This window comes from Ictalurus furcatus, chromosome 19 (genome assembly GCF_023375685.1).
Source record: "Ictalurus furcatus strain D&B chromosome 19, Billie_1.0, whole genome shotgun sequence".
Lineage (NCBI taxonomy): Eukaryota > Metazoa > Chordata > Actinopteri > Siluriformes > Ictaluridae > Ictalurus > Ictalurus furcatus.
The window spans coordinates 18,474,108-18,490,229 of record NC_071273.1 but is presented as its reverse complement, the minus strand read 5'-3'; the positions used below and the strand labels follow the sequence as shown (position 1 = coordinate 18,490,229).

General features: G+C 38.4%; 1 protein-coding gene across 1 annotated transcript in view; it reads right to left on the bottom strand.

The window, feature by feature from the left end:
* Positions 1-14,980, bottom strand: part of mkln1 (muskelin 1, intracellular mediator containing kelch motifs) — a 40,368-nt gene extending 25,388 nt beyond the window's left edge. The window contains exons 1-2 of the mRNA XM_053649926.1: positions 14,883-14,980; positions 12,038-12,107 (exon numbers count right to left, since the gene is read on the bottom strand). Coding sequence (XP_053505901.1) covers positions 12,038-12,107; positions 14,883-14,962 — 150 coding nt within the window. The 5' untranslated portion in view covers positions 14,963-14,980. The remainder of the gene's footprint in view (positions 1-12,037; positions 12,108-14,882) is intronic.
* Between the last annotated feature and the right edge of the window lie 1,142 nt (positions 14,981-16,122).

Genomic DNA, 16,122 nt, shown 5'->3' with positions numbered 1-16,122 from the left:
ACACATCGGTCAGAAAACATGCATAGTTGGGAGTGTCTGAGCAGGAATCCTCATGCTGTGCTGGACTCTGACCTTCCACATCCACAGTTGTGACGCCTGGTGAAAAACTGTGACTGCAGATGTAGATTAAAAATTTAAAAAGTCATAAATCTATTTGTGGAACCAAAGGGTCATAATACATCATGCATGAGGAGTAACATAAAAACTGGAGGCATTACAGGAAGAAGGTGCAGTCATTACAGGAAGAAGGTGTAATCATTACACCATCCGTTTGATGCAATTCTACTGTCAAGAAGTTCCAAGAAATATCAGAATCTCCTTGTTTCATCACTCTCAAGATTTGAAACGCAATGAAAAGGCATAATGACAATCTATATGAGAGAATTCTTCATCTACAAGACAGTATCTGGACTTCTGAATAACTTATCACTCTGTATATGCTAGGAATAAAATAAAAGTTGAAATAAAGACAGTGTTTTTATTGTAATGTACAAGTCTTATTCATCATATATTAAGTCGAATGCAACTGAACTCAATAAGCAGCAGTTGCTTTTAAAAAACTAATTTTTTGTTAAAAATGAACAAAAATCAATTGAGCAAGTACATAAAACAAATTAGTGTTCAAAACTGTCTCCTTTCCCCACCCCGAATCATAATGGGAAGCATATAATAATCATTTATAAATTGAGCTGTCGGGTTGGATTTTGTGGGAAATGACATGACGTCATTTCCCACAAAATCCAACCCGACAGCTCAATTTATAAATGATTATTATACTTAAAGACACTCGTCTTTGCGTGGTTACGTCATGTCCGTAAACAGAAAGAAGAAGAGCTGGCTACTATATCGCGTGTGAGGGGCTGAGGATGGTGGAGTGTTTGTAGCTTGTTCTTACACAGTTGCTTAGAATTTAAACTTATCTAGATGGCTGCTTTAATCTGGATCGTTCTAAACAGCAATCATCGTTGACATCTGGGGAATCAGATGTTGTCAAAACCAAGACACTCCGAACTGCGGAGAGCCTGCGGTCAAAAAGGGAAAGCGATAACGCCTGTGGTAAAATGAGAATAAATATCGGCATGGCTTTTGAGAGGTGGCGAAAACCTATAGTTCTGAAGGGATTGAAGACTTATGCAGAGATGTTTTTTTTTCTGCTGAACAGGTTGGACATTTCAGTGGCTCAGTAGGTAGCTATCTAACATTAGCGCACTTGTTCGCTTGATTCAGCTAGGTATCGTGTTTCCTATTTAGGTAGGTATCGTGTACTAGGTATCGTGTACTAGGTAACGTATACTAGGTATCGTGTTTCCTCTTTTTGTTCGTTTGATTAGCTAAGGTCGGTGTAGTAAACTGCACTTATTTTCTGCCAGCTATGAGAGAGAGCAACTCACCTCTACTCCAAGAAAACCGTATCCGCCACCACCTCCGTTATCAAGTATTGGAGCGAATATACAACCCAAATGTGTACCTCAATGTTACCAAGTCTCATGAGACAAATAAGCAACTGCAGCTTCAAAAACAAGCCCAATATTATTACAGCCTGTTATAGCCTCAATGTAAACAGACACAATAAACGAGCCTGCAACATATTAAACTGAAACCACTCACAGTCTGAAAAGCAAAAAATATTTATTTAATAAAAGAAATCATCAAACGGCAACAAAGCTTAAAGGGAGGACAGGCACGATCCACTCATCTCTGATCACCTGCGAGCAGAATATGATTGGAGAGATGGAAAAGGAGATTACATCAGAACCATAACCACTATTAATAAATAAGTACGTTATGCTTGTTTTTTTGTTATAACTTGTAATAATTGCGGGAGGGCGAAACACACTACAGCACTGACATTATTGTGAGGCTATGAGCAGACTGTGTCAATACATAGGGGAAAATAGCGACCATAAATGTCAGATTGTCAAGCAACCATATTTTTTTAAAACCTAGAAAACCGCAACCTGCGATTTTTTCAAGCTACTGCACAAAAAAAGAAGCCCAAAGTCACGGATTATACGCGGACTTGGCAACTCTGATAAGCATACCTCAAACCATCAGACACATCCGCACAGAGGAGCAGTACTGAAGCACAACCCATTTTTTAAAAAAAAGAATAATAACAACCCTGCAAGTAACTTGCAATTTTATGTTTTAAACAGGGATGGCGATAGAGAGGCAAAAGATCAGCATTACAGTTTTAATGAAGTCAAAATCAAGCCTTTAAATGCAATTTTCTCCCTTTACCCAAGTTAACCAGGCTTTAAAATGCTGTATGTTTACTCTGGTTCAAATACAAGAGAGAAACACATTTTGAGAAGTTTTATAACTTAATATAGTACAAAATGTTCCTTTCAGCATGTTTCAAGCCTCCACACACATTACGACTGTAACCCGTGTTAGATGCAGTCTATTACCCTTTGAGCGCACACAAAAAACCCCAACATGGTGCAGGAGGAAACAGAGTTTGACAATTGACACCCGGGTTTAAACCAATGCTAGACAAAGCTGTTTCCATGAACAGATAGACGCCTGTGACAGGCTATCATTGTATTAATCAGAGAAGCGGGAGACAATGCCACCCTTGTTCAGGGTCATTTAGGGTTCTTTTAAATTCTCTAACATTTTCTCATTTTGCAATCCTTGTGACCTAGAAATCACTGAAAGTCCACTGATATTAATTCTATATGTGCACTCGACAATATAGTGTGTGTATGTATGTATGTATGTATGTATATATATATATATATATATATATATATATATATATATATATATATATATATCGATTAGTTGGCCGATTATTTTTTCAGTTAATCGATTAATCAGATGGGGGGGGGGGGTTTAAACTTTCGGTACCATTGTTTTGAATGTTACAAATATAAACTTCAGACTAAAACTTTACACAACTGTTTGTCCAATTACATAAGTCTGAAAAGAACCCAAGACTCACCAGAATATATATTATTAATTTAGAACTGTAGTTTACTTCATTGCTTTTTGTGCATCCGTAAAAAATAATGCATAAATAGTATTTAAGCATTATTTTTTACGGATGCACAAAATACGTATTATTTTTTTTACGGATGCACAAGAAGCAATGGATTAAGCTGCAGTCCTAAATTAATAATAAAAACTCACTTTCACTGCACCTTGTGGTTTCTGTTATTCACTGCCTTTAGGCATATTATTTGGGATATAAACATAAGTTTGTGCTAGTGCATCACTGTCATGCTTCCCTGCTACACAAACTCCACTTTATAAAGTTTGATCGTCTCCGTAGTGTTTAATATAAAATGCTCTCCTGCCTTAGAGGACTTGGAGGTCGCACTTTCTTCCTCAGTCACTTGATGATTTCGCCTCCGTCTGATGAGGACTGGGTCATGTTGGGAATAAAAGGTAACGTTGACAAACAGTGAACTGAAGAATGTCATTGTCAGTGACTCTGGGTATTAGGCTAAAGCTAGTGCCATGGCATTACATGCATATGACATCATGCGCTGTCAACTAGGAAGTGGCTTATACTTCCGGTTAGTAAATAAAAACCGCTAGCATTACTTTTGAGATATTACCTTTCTAAAATTCATACACTAGACAGTAGAGTATATAGTGCTTAGTGTAAGTATACAGTCCATCATTTGGGACACAACTTTAGTATTTACTCTCTGATGCGTGTTTTCAGAAGAGAAGAAACAGTGAGTAAACGCACCCCGTGCCGCACGCAGACCAACTAATCGATAACAAGATTCATTGACAACGATTTTCATAACCGATTATTATCGATTTTATTGATTAGTTGTTGCAGCTCTAGTTATGTCCAGAGACAGGTGGGAGAGCTGGGAAGTAAGTCAGCAATAAGTGACGCTGCTTTAACACGACATTTCAGCAAGCAGACACGTCTCATTTGGCAAACGTATCTGCAGTCGATTCCTCCGTCTTGGTTTCTCACCCTGTATCCTCACATCCTCAGGGTAAGGGGTGCAGTTTTGGGGGGGGGGGGGGGGGGGGGACAAGCAATCGAGCATGAATAAAGAAATGAGAAGAACCCATGCTCTCTTGGACCCTGGCCACAGAAGGCTCGTTTTATTCAAACATGGTGAAAAGACATTAAACTGCTGCACCACTGAGTTTTAAAACGATTTTAATTGGCTCCTAGTCACCACCAAAATGACTATTAGTCTGGAAACGCATACTTAATGAATCTGCAGTCTATGCTATCTTCAGCATTAACAGCAGCAGGCACCAGACCACATTTGACACAAATTTCTGACTGTATATGTATACACACTGTAGTACAATAAATAGGGATATTTAGTGATGTGCAAAATAAACTACATATCATGATAGCATGCTGCAAAATCAGGGGTTAAAAGTTGAATGTGTATGCGAACATTCAAACACAACTCTTTCAGTTTCCTCTCCGCCTAACCGCAGGACTGTCTGCTCTGTCTTGTGTGCCAACACAACACTTGGCTGCTTCCTCTTTCCATTTTAAGATTAGCCAGCGTATGGACCAGAGTGTTTCATCTTCAAAAGAAAATGCATCAGACCACAGACCCCAAAATCACGCCTGAAATCTGTGGTTATGACGATTATGACGAACGCCAGCGTTAATGCTCTTGATCAAGATCCAGAACACAAAACCACTTAGCTATGTGCATAATATCTTATTTGTGAAAAGGAAAAAAGTTGCCATGCCTGCGATAACGATTAGTCCGACCTTTTTTTCCCTGCAACTGTCTACACTCTCATAAAAAGAACCTTTAGAGTGAACCATTTTTTGGTTTCCAGAAGAACTTTTTAAATCGATGGCTCTTTTGAGTGCCCATGAAATTACTGTGATCTGATCGCATGCGCTAATGTATTTCCTTTTAAAACGGAGAGTCAGGAAGAGAGTGTGTCAAAAGGCTTGACCAGTTTCCACAAACAACCATAATAGCTTTTGAGATGAGCTACACCACCCACTTAACCTTAAGAAACATAAAGGTGGCTTAGCAACCCAGTTAAATACACAGCCGAAACCTTGAAGAAAGTCTGTTTTTAACAGTGTAAGAATTCTCACTAAGATTTCTCCCACTGTGCTTGCTATCCTAGAGCTGAGGTTTCTAACGACCACATCTTGGACCAGTACTGGCACGCAACAGTTTTCTTTCCCCTCACGGTGAACAGCAGTTAGTAGTGTTAAGCTCCCCGTGTCAGAGAGGGAAAATACAGCTGTTTAAGAATGAAGAAGCGAGGTTTAAGGGATCTTTAGCGAAGCAAAAAATGGCATCTACTGCAACTTTCAACCATTTGATCCAATACACCTCCAATAGATCATCACGACACAGGAGTAACACTGCAAGCAGTTTCACCCAAGTGCAATGGAGCGGTCAACAACTCAGAAACTCACAGTAAACAGATTTCACTTTGCATTATTTTCTACTTGATAAAACTCATGTTTACTTGATCTGAGCTGTGTGTTGTGTAAATATGTTTTTACCAGCTTTGTAACATATTTCTATCCAGTTTTACACAATAAAACCACTGAGACATCATTTTCATTCGCAAAGATGAATAAGACAGTTAACCTCTCATACATTGTTTCTCATAATTCAAGTGCGCTCATGTGAAAATATAAGTACACCCCATGGAAATTGTTGGCTTTTTTTTTTTTTTTTTTTACATATTTGGACAAGCAAACATTTGATCCTCTTTGACAGTGCCTATTAAAAGTTGATATACTCCATGAAATGACACAAAATTTATATTTTGCAGTAAGTTTCACAATTTAAATTAACAAAAAAAAAAAAACAGATCAGTCACATGGAAAAAGTAAGTACACCCCTACACTTATCACAGCTTCAAATGCATAAAATTAGAATCAGGTGTTGAAGATTGGGTGACACTGATTAGAACCTGCTTAGGGAGTGCAGGTGGAACCTGTCTTATTTAAACCCCTCTCATATCTAGTGTCTGGTGTTCCCTTTGCTATTGAGGTGCGTGCGGTCATCATGCCAAGATCTATAGAGCTCTGTAAGGCCTTCAGAAAAAAGGTTGTGGATGCCTAGGAGTCTGGCAAGAAATTTAAAAGAGGGTAGCTGCACTTCAAATTTAATACCATTTAATACCACATTCAAGACATTTCCAAAAAACTGTAAGACCTGCAATCATGCTACATGATACATCAGCTATAATGGATTCTGTTCATGCATATACATCCATTTCCGACTAGCTTGTAGCCTGCTAGCATTGTAACATATTTTTCACTCATCTTCCGCTTTTTATAAAGGCAAATATGTCGCTTGTTTCTCCACCTTTGAGTGCAGATGAGGACTCGATCGAGCTGCACATGGTGCACTTGGAATTGGAGGCTGTGGAGAAACAGATCCACAACCTACTCGACAAGCATTAATTGTTGGCGATTTTAATATTAATTTCGATAACCCAAAAGACCCGCTGAGAACAGTGGTTGTGTCTATTCTACATTCAGTAAGGGTCAACCAGAACGTAATAGGACCCATTCATAATGGTGGTCACACTCTTGACCTGATATTAACATACGGATTAAATATAGGAAATATAGTAACACTTCCGCAGTCTGAAGCTATCTCAGACCATCATCTTATCTCTTTTAAATTACGTATCGATCATAATATTTGCACCTCGCCACGCTACCGAGTAAAACGTACGTTTACGGCAGCTATTGGACCGAGTTTCATCAATAACCTCCCAGAGATAACTACTATATTTGAATCACCGTCTGATCCCAAAGAACTTGATCAGGCGACTGAATGCTTCGAGTCAACGCTCCACTACACTCTAGATAAGGTAGCGCCACTTAAAAGAAAAATAATTACAGAGAAAAAGCTGGCACCCTGGTATAACGATCAAACACATACCTTAAAATGGACCACTCGACAATTAGAACGTAATAGCGTCAAACCAAATTGGAAGTATTTCAAACAACATGGAAGGAGAGCCTCCTGAACTATAGAAAATCTCTTAGCGATGCTAGAAAAGTCCATCTCTCCACCTTAATAGAAGAAAAGAAAAAACAATCCTAGATTTCTATTCAACACGGTATCAAAATTAACTAAGAATAAGTCCATCACAGAAACAGGTGCACAGTCGTTATATAGTAGCAATGATTTCATGATATTTTTTTTCAGTAGTAACGCTGAAAATATTACATGTGAAATTCAGGCTATTAAATTCAAACCAGACAGTTTTATAACTAACCGTGTAAATAACAATATAGCAATAACAGATCAACGATTAGAATGTTTCACTCCCCTTAGAGAGACTGAACTAATTTCATTAATCTCTTCAGCAAAATCATCAACTTGTATACTAGATCCCTTAAGTACATGTTTTTTCAAACAGATTATTCCAGGAGTGATCAAACCCCTTCTAAAAATAATAAATTCTTGCCTTAGCACTGGCTATGTACCTAAATCATTTAAACTAGCGGTTATCAAACCCCTAATTTAAAAAACCTGACCTTGACCCCTGTCAATTATCCAGCTATAGAACAATATAAAATCTGCCCTTTATCTCCAAGATATTAGAAAAGGTTGTAGCACAGCAGCTGTGCTCATACTTACATAGGAATAACATTCATGAAATGTATCAGTCAGGATTTAGGCCTCATCATAACACAGAGACAGCGTCAGTTAAAGTAGTAAACGACCTGCTACTGGCCTCTGATCAGGGTTCTGTCTCGTTGCTTGTGTTACTCGACCTTAGTGCAGCTTTTGATACTATAGATCATACTATTCTCCTTGATAGACTAGAAAATGTTATTGGCATTAAGGGAACAGTCCTCTCCTGGCTCAGGTCTTATTTGACCGATCGTTATCGGTTTGTAGATATAAATGGCGATTTCTCCATGCATACTAAGATTAAATTTGGCGTTCCACAAGGTTCTGTTTTAGGCCCACTGCTTTTTACTTTATATATGCTACCTCTAGGACAAATTATTCATAAACATGGTATTAGCTTCCACTGTTATGTTGATGATACACAGTTGTATGTTTCAGTAAAGCCAGACAACACACAGCAGCTTAATAAAGTTGAGGAACGTATAAAGGACATTAGACACTGGATACTTATTAACTTCCTTTTACTTAATTCTGATCAGACAAAAGTACTTGTACTAGGACCACGTGCAGCTAAAATAAAACTTTCTGATTACACAGTAACTCTGGATGTCCTTTCTGTTTCATCATGTGCAGCAGTAAAAGACCTTGGTGTGATTATTGACTCCAGTCTTTCATTTGAAGCTTCTTTCATCTCAGAAAGATAAAAAATATGCCACTACATGATGCAGAAAAATTTGTTCATACTTTTGTCACCTCTAGGTTGGATTATTGTAATGCCTTACTGTCTGGATATTCCAGTAGGAGCATAAACAAATTCCAGTTAGTCCAGAATGCAGCTGCAAGAGTCCTTACTAGAACCAGAAAGTATGACCACATCACCCCGATCTTATCCACGCTGCATGGTCTCCCAGTGAAATCCCACAATGATTATAAAATACTATTATTGATCTATAAAACACTAAACGGTCTCGCACCACAGTACCTGAGCGAACTTTCGGTCTTTCATGATCCGCCACGCCTAATTCGATGAAAAGGTGCAGGCTATTTGTTGGTACCTTGAATAGTGAAGGCTACAGCAGGGGGAAGCACTTTCTCTTACAAAGCCCCACAGGTATGGAACAGCCTTCCAATTAGTGTTCAGGATTCAGACACATTCAGAAAACATTTGTTTACTCAAGCTTACCATAAATAGACTTTCTTTTACGCAAAAAGTACACAGTCTTATCCATTAAGGTATAGTAAGCATACCGAACACTCTCTCTCTACCTCCATCTCCCTCTCTCATTCTGTCGAGCCACACAATATTATAGAGATGCCAGTGATCCTGACCCTTTCTGCTCTCCGGACCTTCCTGATCCATCCTGATGCCCTACTTCTGGTTGGAGTTATTATCAACTGGAGACTACATTCTAAGGACGACCCCAAGCAGTGCAGCCTGGAGACTGCTGAGGATGGTGCCACTTGAAGTGCCATAGTGGCACCAGTTGTGCTGTGGTTGCTGGGACTACGGTTGCTGCTATGCCTTCAGGACTGCAATTACAACATGCAGTTTTGCACTCAAGTGTCCTTTAGTGAAGACTGGTTTAGTTCAACAAACAGACTTCATATATAACCATACTGAACTTTCTTTTACTTTCACACTCTCCGTTGTTACCCAGTTGAGGACGGGGTCCCTTCGGCGTCTGGTTCCTCTCAAGGTTTCTTCCTCATATCGTCTTAGGGAGTTTTTCCTCACTACCATCGCCACCGGCTTGCTCATTAGGGATAAATTCACACACTTAAATCTGTATCCTGTGTTTATATGTTTCTGTTAAGCTGCTTTGAGACAATGTCCATTGTTAAAAGCGCTATGCAAATAAAATTGAATCTTTGCTAGTTTGTAATATTACTGCACTGAACAATACTTAATAATAAAATACATCTTTATTTGGGGGTACCAATAGTAATATATTTCTGACTTAATTCACTTTTATGCGTTAGACCTTTATTTTGGCAGAAAACAGCAGGAAAACCTCCATTTAGTTACCAACAATTTTTTATTCACTTCTCATTACCAATCAGATGAAATGCTGTAAACTTTTTTGTAAAATATTTGAGATTACACTAACGTAAAACTAAAGTGAACCTGGCACGTGTTGTGTCTAAAAGCAGGTTATAAGCGACTCAATCCCACAGCACGGACAGAGATGAAGTTGGTGTGAAGCAGCATTTCCTGTGACCTGAGCCGCTGAGTGCAATGCACATGCTGAGTGCAACACAGTGACACGAGTTTACCATTTCAAAAAGCAACAAGCAAAAATAAAATCTAAATCTTTTTTACGGTGTTGGTTCGGTTGCATTTTGACACATGAAAGCAACACATTTTAATGCTAATTAAGGCCTTATATTTACATTAAGCAATTTACCAATAAGACATTTTAAGACTTTTTAAGGACCCACAGAAACCCTGTAAAAAGATCTCCAAATTATGTGAAATACATCATTCCACTGTAAGGAAAATCATTTACAAATTGCACAGATTTCAAACGACTGCCAATTTGTCTGTTTGGCCACAGTAACAAAAAGACATGTTTGGCACAGACCAAAGACAGATTTTCAGGAGAAGCACCTCATACCAACTGTGAAGCACAGTGGTGGAAATGTTATGGTTTAGGGTTGCTTCACTGCCTCAGGGACTGGACAGCTTGCATTCATTGATTTAACTATGAATTCTGCATCGTATCAAAAAGTGCTTGAAGATAATGAGAGGCCATCTGTCTGAAAGTTGGAATTTTCACAGGATAATGATCCTAAGCACACAAGTAAATCCACCAAGGAATGGCACAAAAAGAAGATATGGAGAGTTATGGAATGGTCTAGTCAAAGCCCGGATTTGAATCCCATTTAAATGTTTGGGGGGGGGGGGGGTTTGAAATGGGCAGCACATGCAAGAAAACCCTCAAACATCTTCTTGCACCTGATACTCAGAGCCACCGGCCAGAAGGAGTTCTCTCAAAATATATGTGCAGGGGTGCATATCATCACCCACAATACTATATTTCTGCTAAAGGGGACAATACTAACTTCTGTGGCCAAGACTGTACTTACTTTTTCCACAGAAGAATATCACATCTATTGATATTTCTGTTCAATAAATGATTGAAAAAGCTCATTTTCCTTGTGGTTTTGTTCAATTGTTTGCTTGTCCAAATAGGCCAAGAAAGACAACATTTTCCATGGGGTGTACTTATTTTATTTTACATGACTGTAGGTCTCCTTAATATGATTATCAAATACAGTGACTAGCCATACAAATATGACCTTGCTCTGGACATCCATGATTTTCTGAGCCAAATCACTGAAACACATTTAGATCAGAACTGAGGAAAATTTACTTATTCGAGTACGATGGACATCAGCATAACATTACATGGAATATTCCATAACACTGACCAAAATTAACTTAGCATTTACAGACAGGTCCATAAACATTTAGACATGGGTAAATTTACCATAATTTTAGCATCATCTACCACAGTATACAAATGTTTAACTTAAATAATGAATAAGAGCTCAGAGAGCAGACTTTCAGCTTTAATTTGAGGGTCTTTACAACCAAACAGTCTCTCCAGGATTTTGTGATCGCAGGAATTAATGCAAAAATCAAGCAAACAGTGCAATATTCAGAGAAGCTTGCAATTTAAAAGAAATTACTGCACATTTTCCACAGATTTGGGTCAAAAAAAAGTGTCATGTGACATCATCACAAGGGGCGTTCAGTCAAAGCTCTTCGACTCGTATGCACTGAACAGGAGTACAGCTAAAAGGCCTCATTTACCAACAAACACCACTGAGAAAGACCATGCAAAACTTTCATGCTTAGTTGATCTAGCCAAACCTAATGCTTTTGCTATCTCTGATGGGTTTGTTTAATTTTTAGGCCTAATGATGATTTTCTTCACTGGCAGTGACAATTCTTTGGACTTTGTATTGAGCGTTAACAGCAACAGGTTCCAAAGGCAAACACTTAAAATCAACCCTAGACCTTTTTTCTGCTACCTTTAAGTGACGTAACGAGGGAATAACACCACTGTGCAGAATACTGTCCAGTTACCTTTGGTGCTTTAAAAAGGCTTAGGGGAAATTGGCATTATTCAATTTCAACTCCTATATAGTATAGTAGACATCTAAAATAGCAATAACGTTATCAATGCCCAAATGTTTATGGACCTGACTGTACACAGAGAGATCACTAAGAACTATAACGTGTTGTTTCAAAGCTCAATCAGTGCAATGCAGATATTTAACATGCATGTTAAGCCTAACAGGATCCAGATATCAAAATACTCAAAGCAAGAGCACTTTTTTAAGACCCCAATAATCCTGGTTTCTGGTGCAACAATATACTCAGGTTAAATGTACTGCACTAATTTACAAGACGTAGGGCTTGGCATTGTGCTGAATGTGGTACAAATACACACCTGTGGAGGATAATTGCTTTCTGATGACCACCTGGAAGACTGGTCATTGGGTTTATCCACCAAAATGTTCCTGCAAGCAAGAACAAGCAAAATACATGACACTTTTCCAATGACCCACTGCTTTTCATCATTCAAATTAATAAAGCTAAATTAAATGAAATTAATAACGCATTCAAGTGGATACCAACATTCAGAAAGTTATTGTGCTACACTGACAAATATTTTATTTAAAAAATAATATTTGACCTGCATTTCTTGCACTCTAGGGTATAACATCATTGTCTTGTACACCCTACACAGTGCACTACATATAGTGTATATCATTTAAAATTGAGCCACAGGGGGAAAAAATGTGGATTGAATTACGGTTAAAGTACAGAAGCCCTAACAGGCCATGCATTATTATTATTTTCTTTCTTGTTTATCATGAGCTCCACATAGCAAAAAGCTGTTTTCTCACAACTTAATTTTATCACAAGAAAATCTCACGCCTTGTGAACGGGACTGGTGTTGCATACACATTGTTGTCTTCGCCATCATAAATTTAATAATTGCCCGTTGTAGAGATGGACTTTATATCAGCATTAAGAGAGAGGAGAGGGATGTTCCCTTCTCGAGTGTCGGACAATGACGTGGACGTTCAGTCATTGACAGACACTCAGTACGTTTACATGGACAACAATACTCCGATATTAACCAGATTAAGACGATACTCTGATTAAGAAACTAGCATGTAAACAGTGATTATTGATTATCTTAATCCGACTAAAGTCATACTCGAAGTAAACACAAATTGAATTAAGACATGTGGAGTATTCCTGTTTTAGTCGCATTATAAACATGTACACACCTTAATCACACTATTAACGTCGTGTGGGAGTTTTCACCACATTTTGCGACAGGACACGTACACACACGGCAGTGCTCAACGTTTGACAGCAAACAAGAGAGCACGGCTGCGTCCGAAACGGCGTACTTTCCTACTATTTAGTAGGAGAAATGCACGTATCTCAGCTACTATATAGTAGGCAAGTACGCGATTCTGGACACAGCCCACGGCTTCAAGCAGTGGTCTATTTGAATAAAGAATAAAGTCAAAAATTAGATTACTGCTGTCCATGTAAACAGAGTCATTAATGCACGTCGATAATGCGACTAAAACAGGAATACTCCACTTGTCTTAATCCGATTCGTGTTTACTTCGAGTATGACTTTAGTCGTATTAAGGTCATCAATAATCACCGTTTACATGCTAGTTTCTTAAAGTATCGTCTTAATCGGGTTAATATCAGAGTATTGTTGTCCATGTACACGTACTGAACGACTGTAGAGCAATTTCAGCATGAGCGAGTCCCTGATCAAAGTAAAAAGTCGTGATCACGAGAAAACAATCGCTATGATGAGAAGACAACTGTTTATTATGTGGAGAATACAAGTGGTCAGCAGGAGAAAACAACTTATGTCGAGATCATGAGAAAACAAGAAAAATAATAATAATAATGCATGCATAGCAACGCATAGGGCTTCCATATTAAAGTGCATCTGTCTTTATATATTTACTCAAGGAATTTCATTACTAACATTAAAAGCACACCACTGCTCTCTATCAGCTAAAATAGTAATAAAAATAATAACAACCAACACCAAAAACTCTACATAGTATTACAGGGGAAAGCACACAAAGAAAAGTATTTCGGTTTGAAAAGTGTTAAAATACATCAACATTTTGTATTAAAAGTTATACAACATACTAACACGTTTATACACATATACATACACTAATATATAGATATATTATAGATATTATATACAATATATTATTATAGATAATATTATTATATATAGATATATTAGTTACAGCTTTGTAGCTGTAATCTCAGAGTGTGGCTACAAGCGCAGAATTATTTACACCCTTCACTCAACTGAGCAAAAATGAGTGTGTGTGTGTGTGTTTATAACACACACACTCATATTTGCTCAGTTGAGTGAAGGGTGCAAATAATTCTGCGCTTGAAGCCACACTCGGAGATTACAGCTACAAAGCGTGTAACCCTATAAACATTACTCGGTGGCATTTCTATCTATTAATATATCAAAGCTAAAATTACTTCATAAGTTAGTTGTGTGTGTGTGTGTGTGTGTGTAAAAGCGTTAACAGCCTGATGACAGAACCTGGGGTAAAAATAGCGGTACAAACACGGGTCACATTCCTGTGGCGTCTCGTCACACTGGACTTAACCAGAGTGAACAGCTAGTTCGCTAGTTTATGGATAAACTCAAGTTAAAGCGAAGTTAACTGGAGCATTAAAGCCTTCAATTCGGACCAAACCGAAACATTAGCTTAAACTTTCCCTGAAGGAAGCCTGCTGGTGAACTTCTCGAACATGTTAGAGATAGCTTGGATAACTTGTCCAGATGATTCATTAGATACATGTCACGCATGACAAAATAACCGCGATAACAATATCTTTAAAATGGTCTTCTTTCTGCACAGAAGTTGGCTAGCTAGCTAGCTAGCAAGTTAGCTAGCTAACATGACTGCCTGAGCGTTGAGCGAGCTCGCGAGCTAGTCAGTTAGCGGTTTCCTAGCAACGTAACTATTTCAGCCTAATTTTTAGAACGTGTACGCGGAAATGCAGCGCGGGCTTCGGCGCGAACGTTTCCACGAGCTGAGCTGAGCTAAGCTAAGCTAAGCAGCGTTAGCTAACCGCCCAGCTGACTTGCAAATACCCTGGTTATCTATTGGGTAGAGCACTTCACCCGTTTTATCCAGCTGAGCCACGGCTTCAGTGTGACTGGACAGGAAAGGAAAAAAATCGCAGTAGTGTTTCATTGCATTACTCACTCGGGTAAATATGTCGAGGAGTATGAACTCCATTTATAAACAGTGTAGGAAAGCACTCTGCTCTCTGGAGCCACCGCCATCTTGTTGGAGCACAAACAACAAGCAGCGCGTCGCGTGCACGAGCCTCCTGTGGGCGTGGCGGCGCCTTAAAGTGACCGCGCGTGAGCGGTTCAATGTCTAATAATAATAACAATAATAATAATAATAATAGTAATAATAATAATAATAACGCGATTTAAAGGCCTGTGGGAAATTCGCAATTACGAGGTGAGCGCACTTAGAGCTCAACACAATGTCGTAAATTAATTGTAACAGATGGGGGCGTGTCAGTAACAAGGCATGGCGCCGCCAATATGAATGTGATGCCTACAGTAGACTGAAAGAATTAAAGGTGCAATAGTTGGGTTTTTTTTTCTCTTGCTTGTACAAAGAACCTGTAAGATATGTAGAACATGATTAAAAAACAAACAAACAATGAATTAACATCTGGAACATTGAGTACGTTTACATGGACAGCAGTAATCTAACTACTGACCTTATTCTGAATGACAGTTTTCTGATTAAGGTGTTTACATGAGTTGATTTTAGAATATTCCTTTCATGTTCCCATGTTACATGTTATAGAACAAAGATCGATTAACGTCACGTCATTAAGTCCCCACGCCACGTCGTCCGATGTTCCCTCCAGAATTTCACGCATCAACATACAGTTCGTCTTTGTTATAGTACTGTATACAGTTTTGGGTGTTTCATTTTTAATTTTACGGAAGCTTCAAGTGCAGTTTATTATTTGTCATGCTATGCATGCAAATAGACGACGGCGGATACAATTTTTCCAGCAACAGGCCTCCTCTGTACTTTCATTCGCCAACATTTCATTCATGCCACCGCGACAAACTCGGAGGTACTGGATGAGAGTATGAAGTAAATACTGGTGGGAGAGTTGTTTTAATGGAATTTGATTACGCTGAATGGAAAGAAAATTTTTGTGTATACAAAATGCTTGTAGTCACAAAATGTCACAAAATGCAGTGAAAACTCTCACACGTCATTAATAGTGTGATTAAGGTGTTTATATGTCTGTAATGCACTTCGATAATGCGACTGAAATAGGAATACTCCACAAGTCTTAATCCGATTTGTGTTTACTTTGAGTATGACTTTAGTCCGATTAAGTTCATCAGAAATTGCTGTTTACATGGTAGTTTCTTAATCAGAGTATCGTCTTAATCTGGTTAAT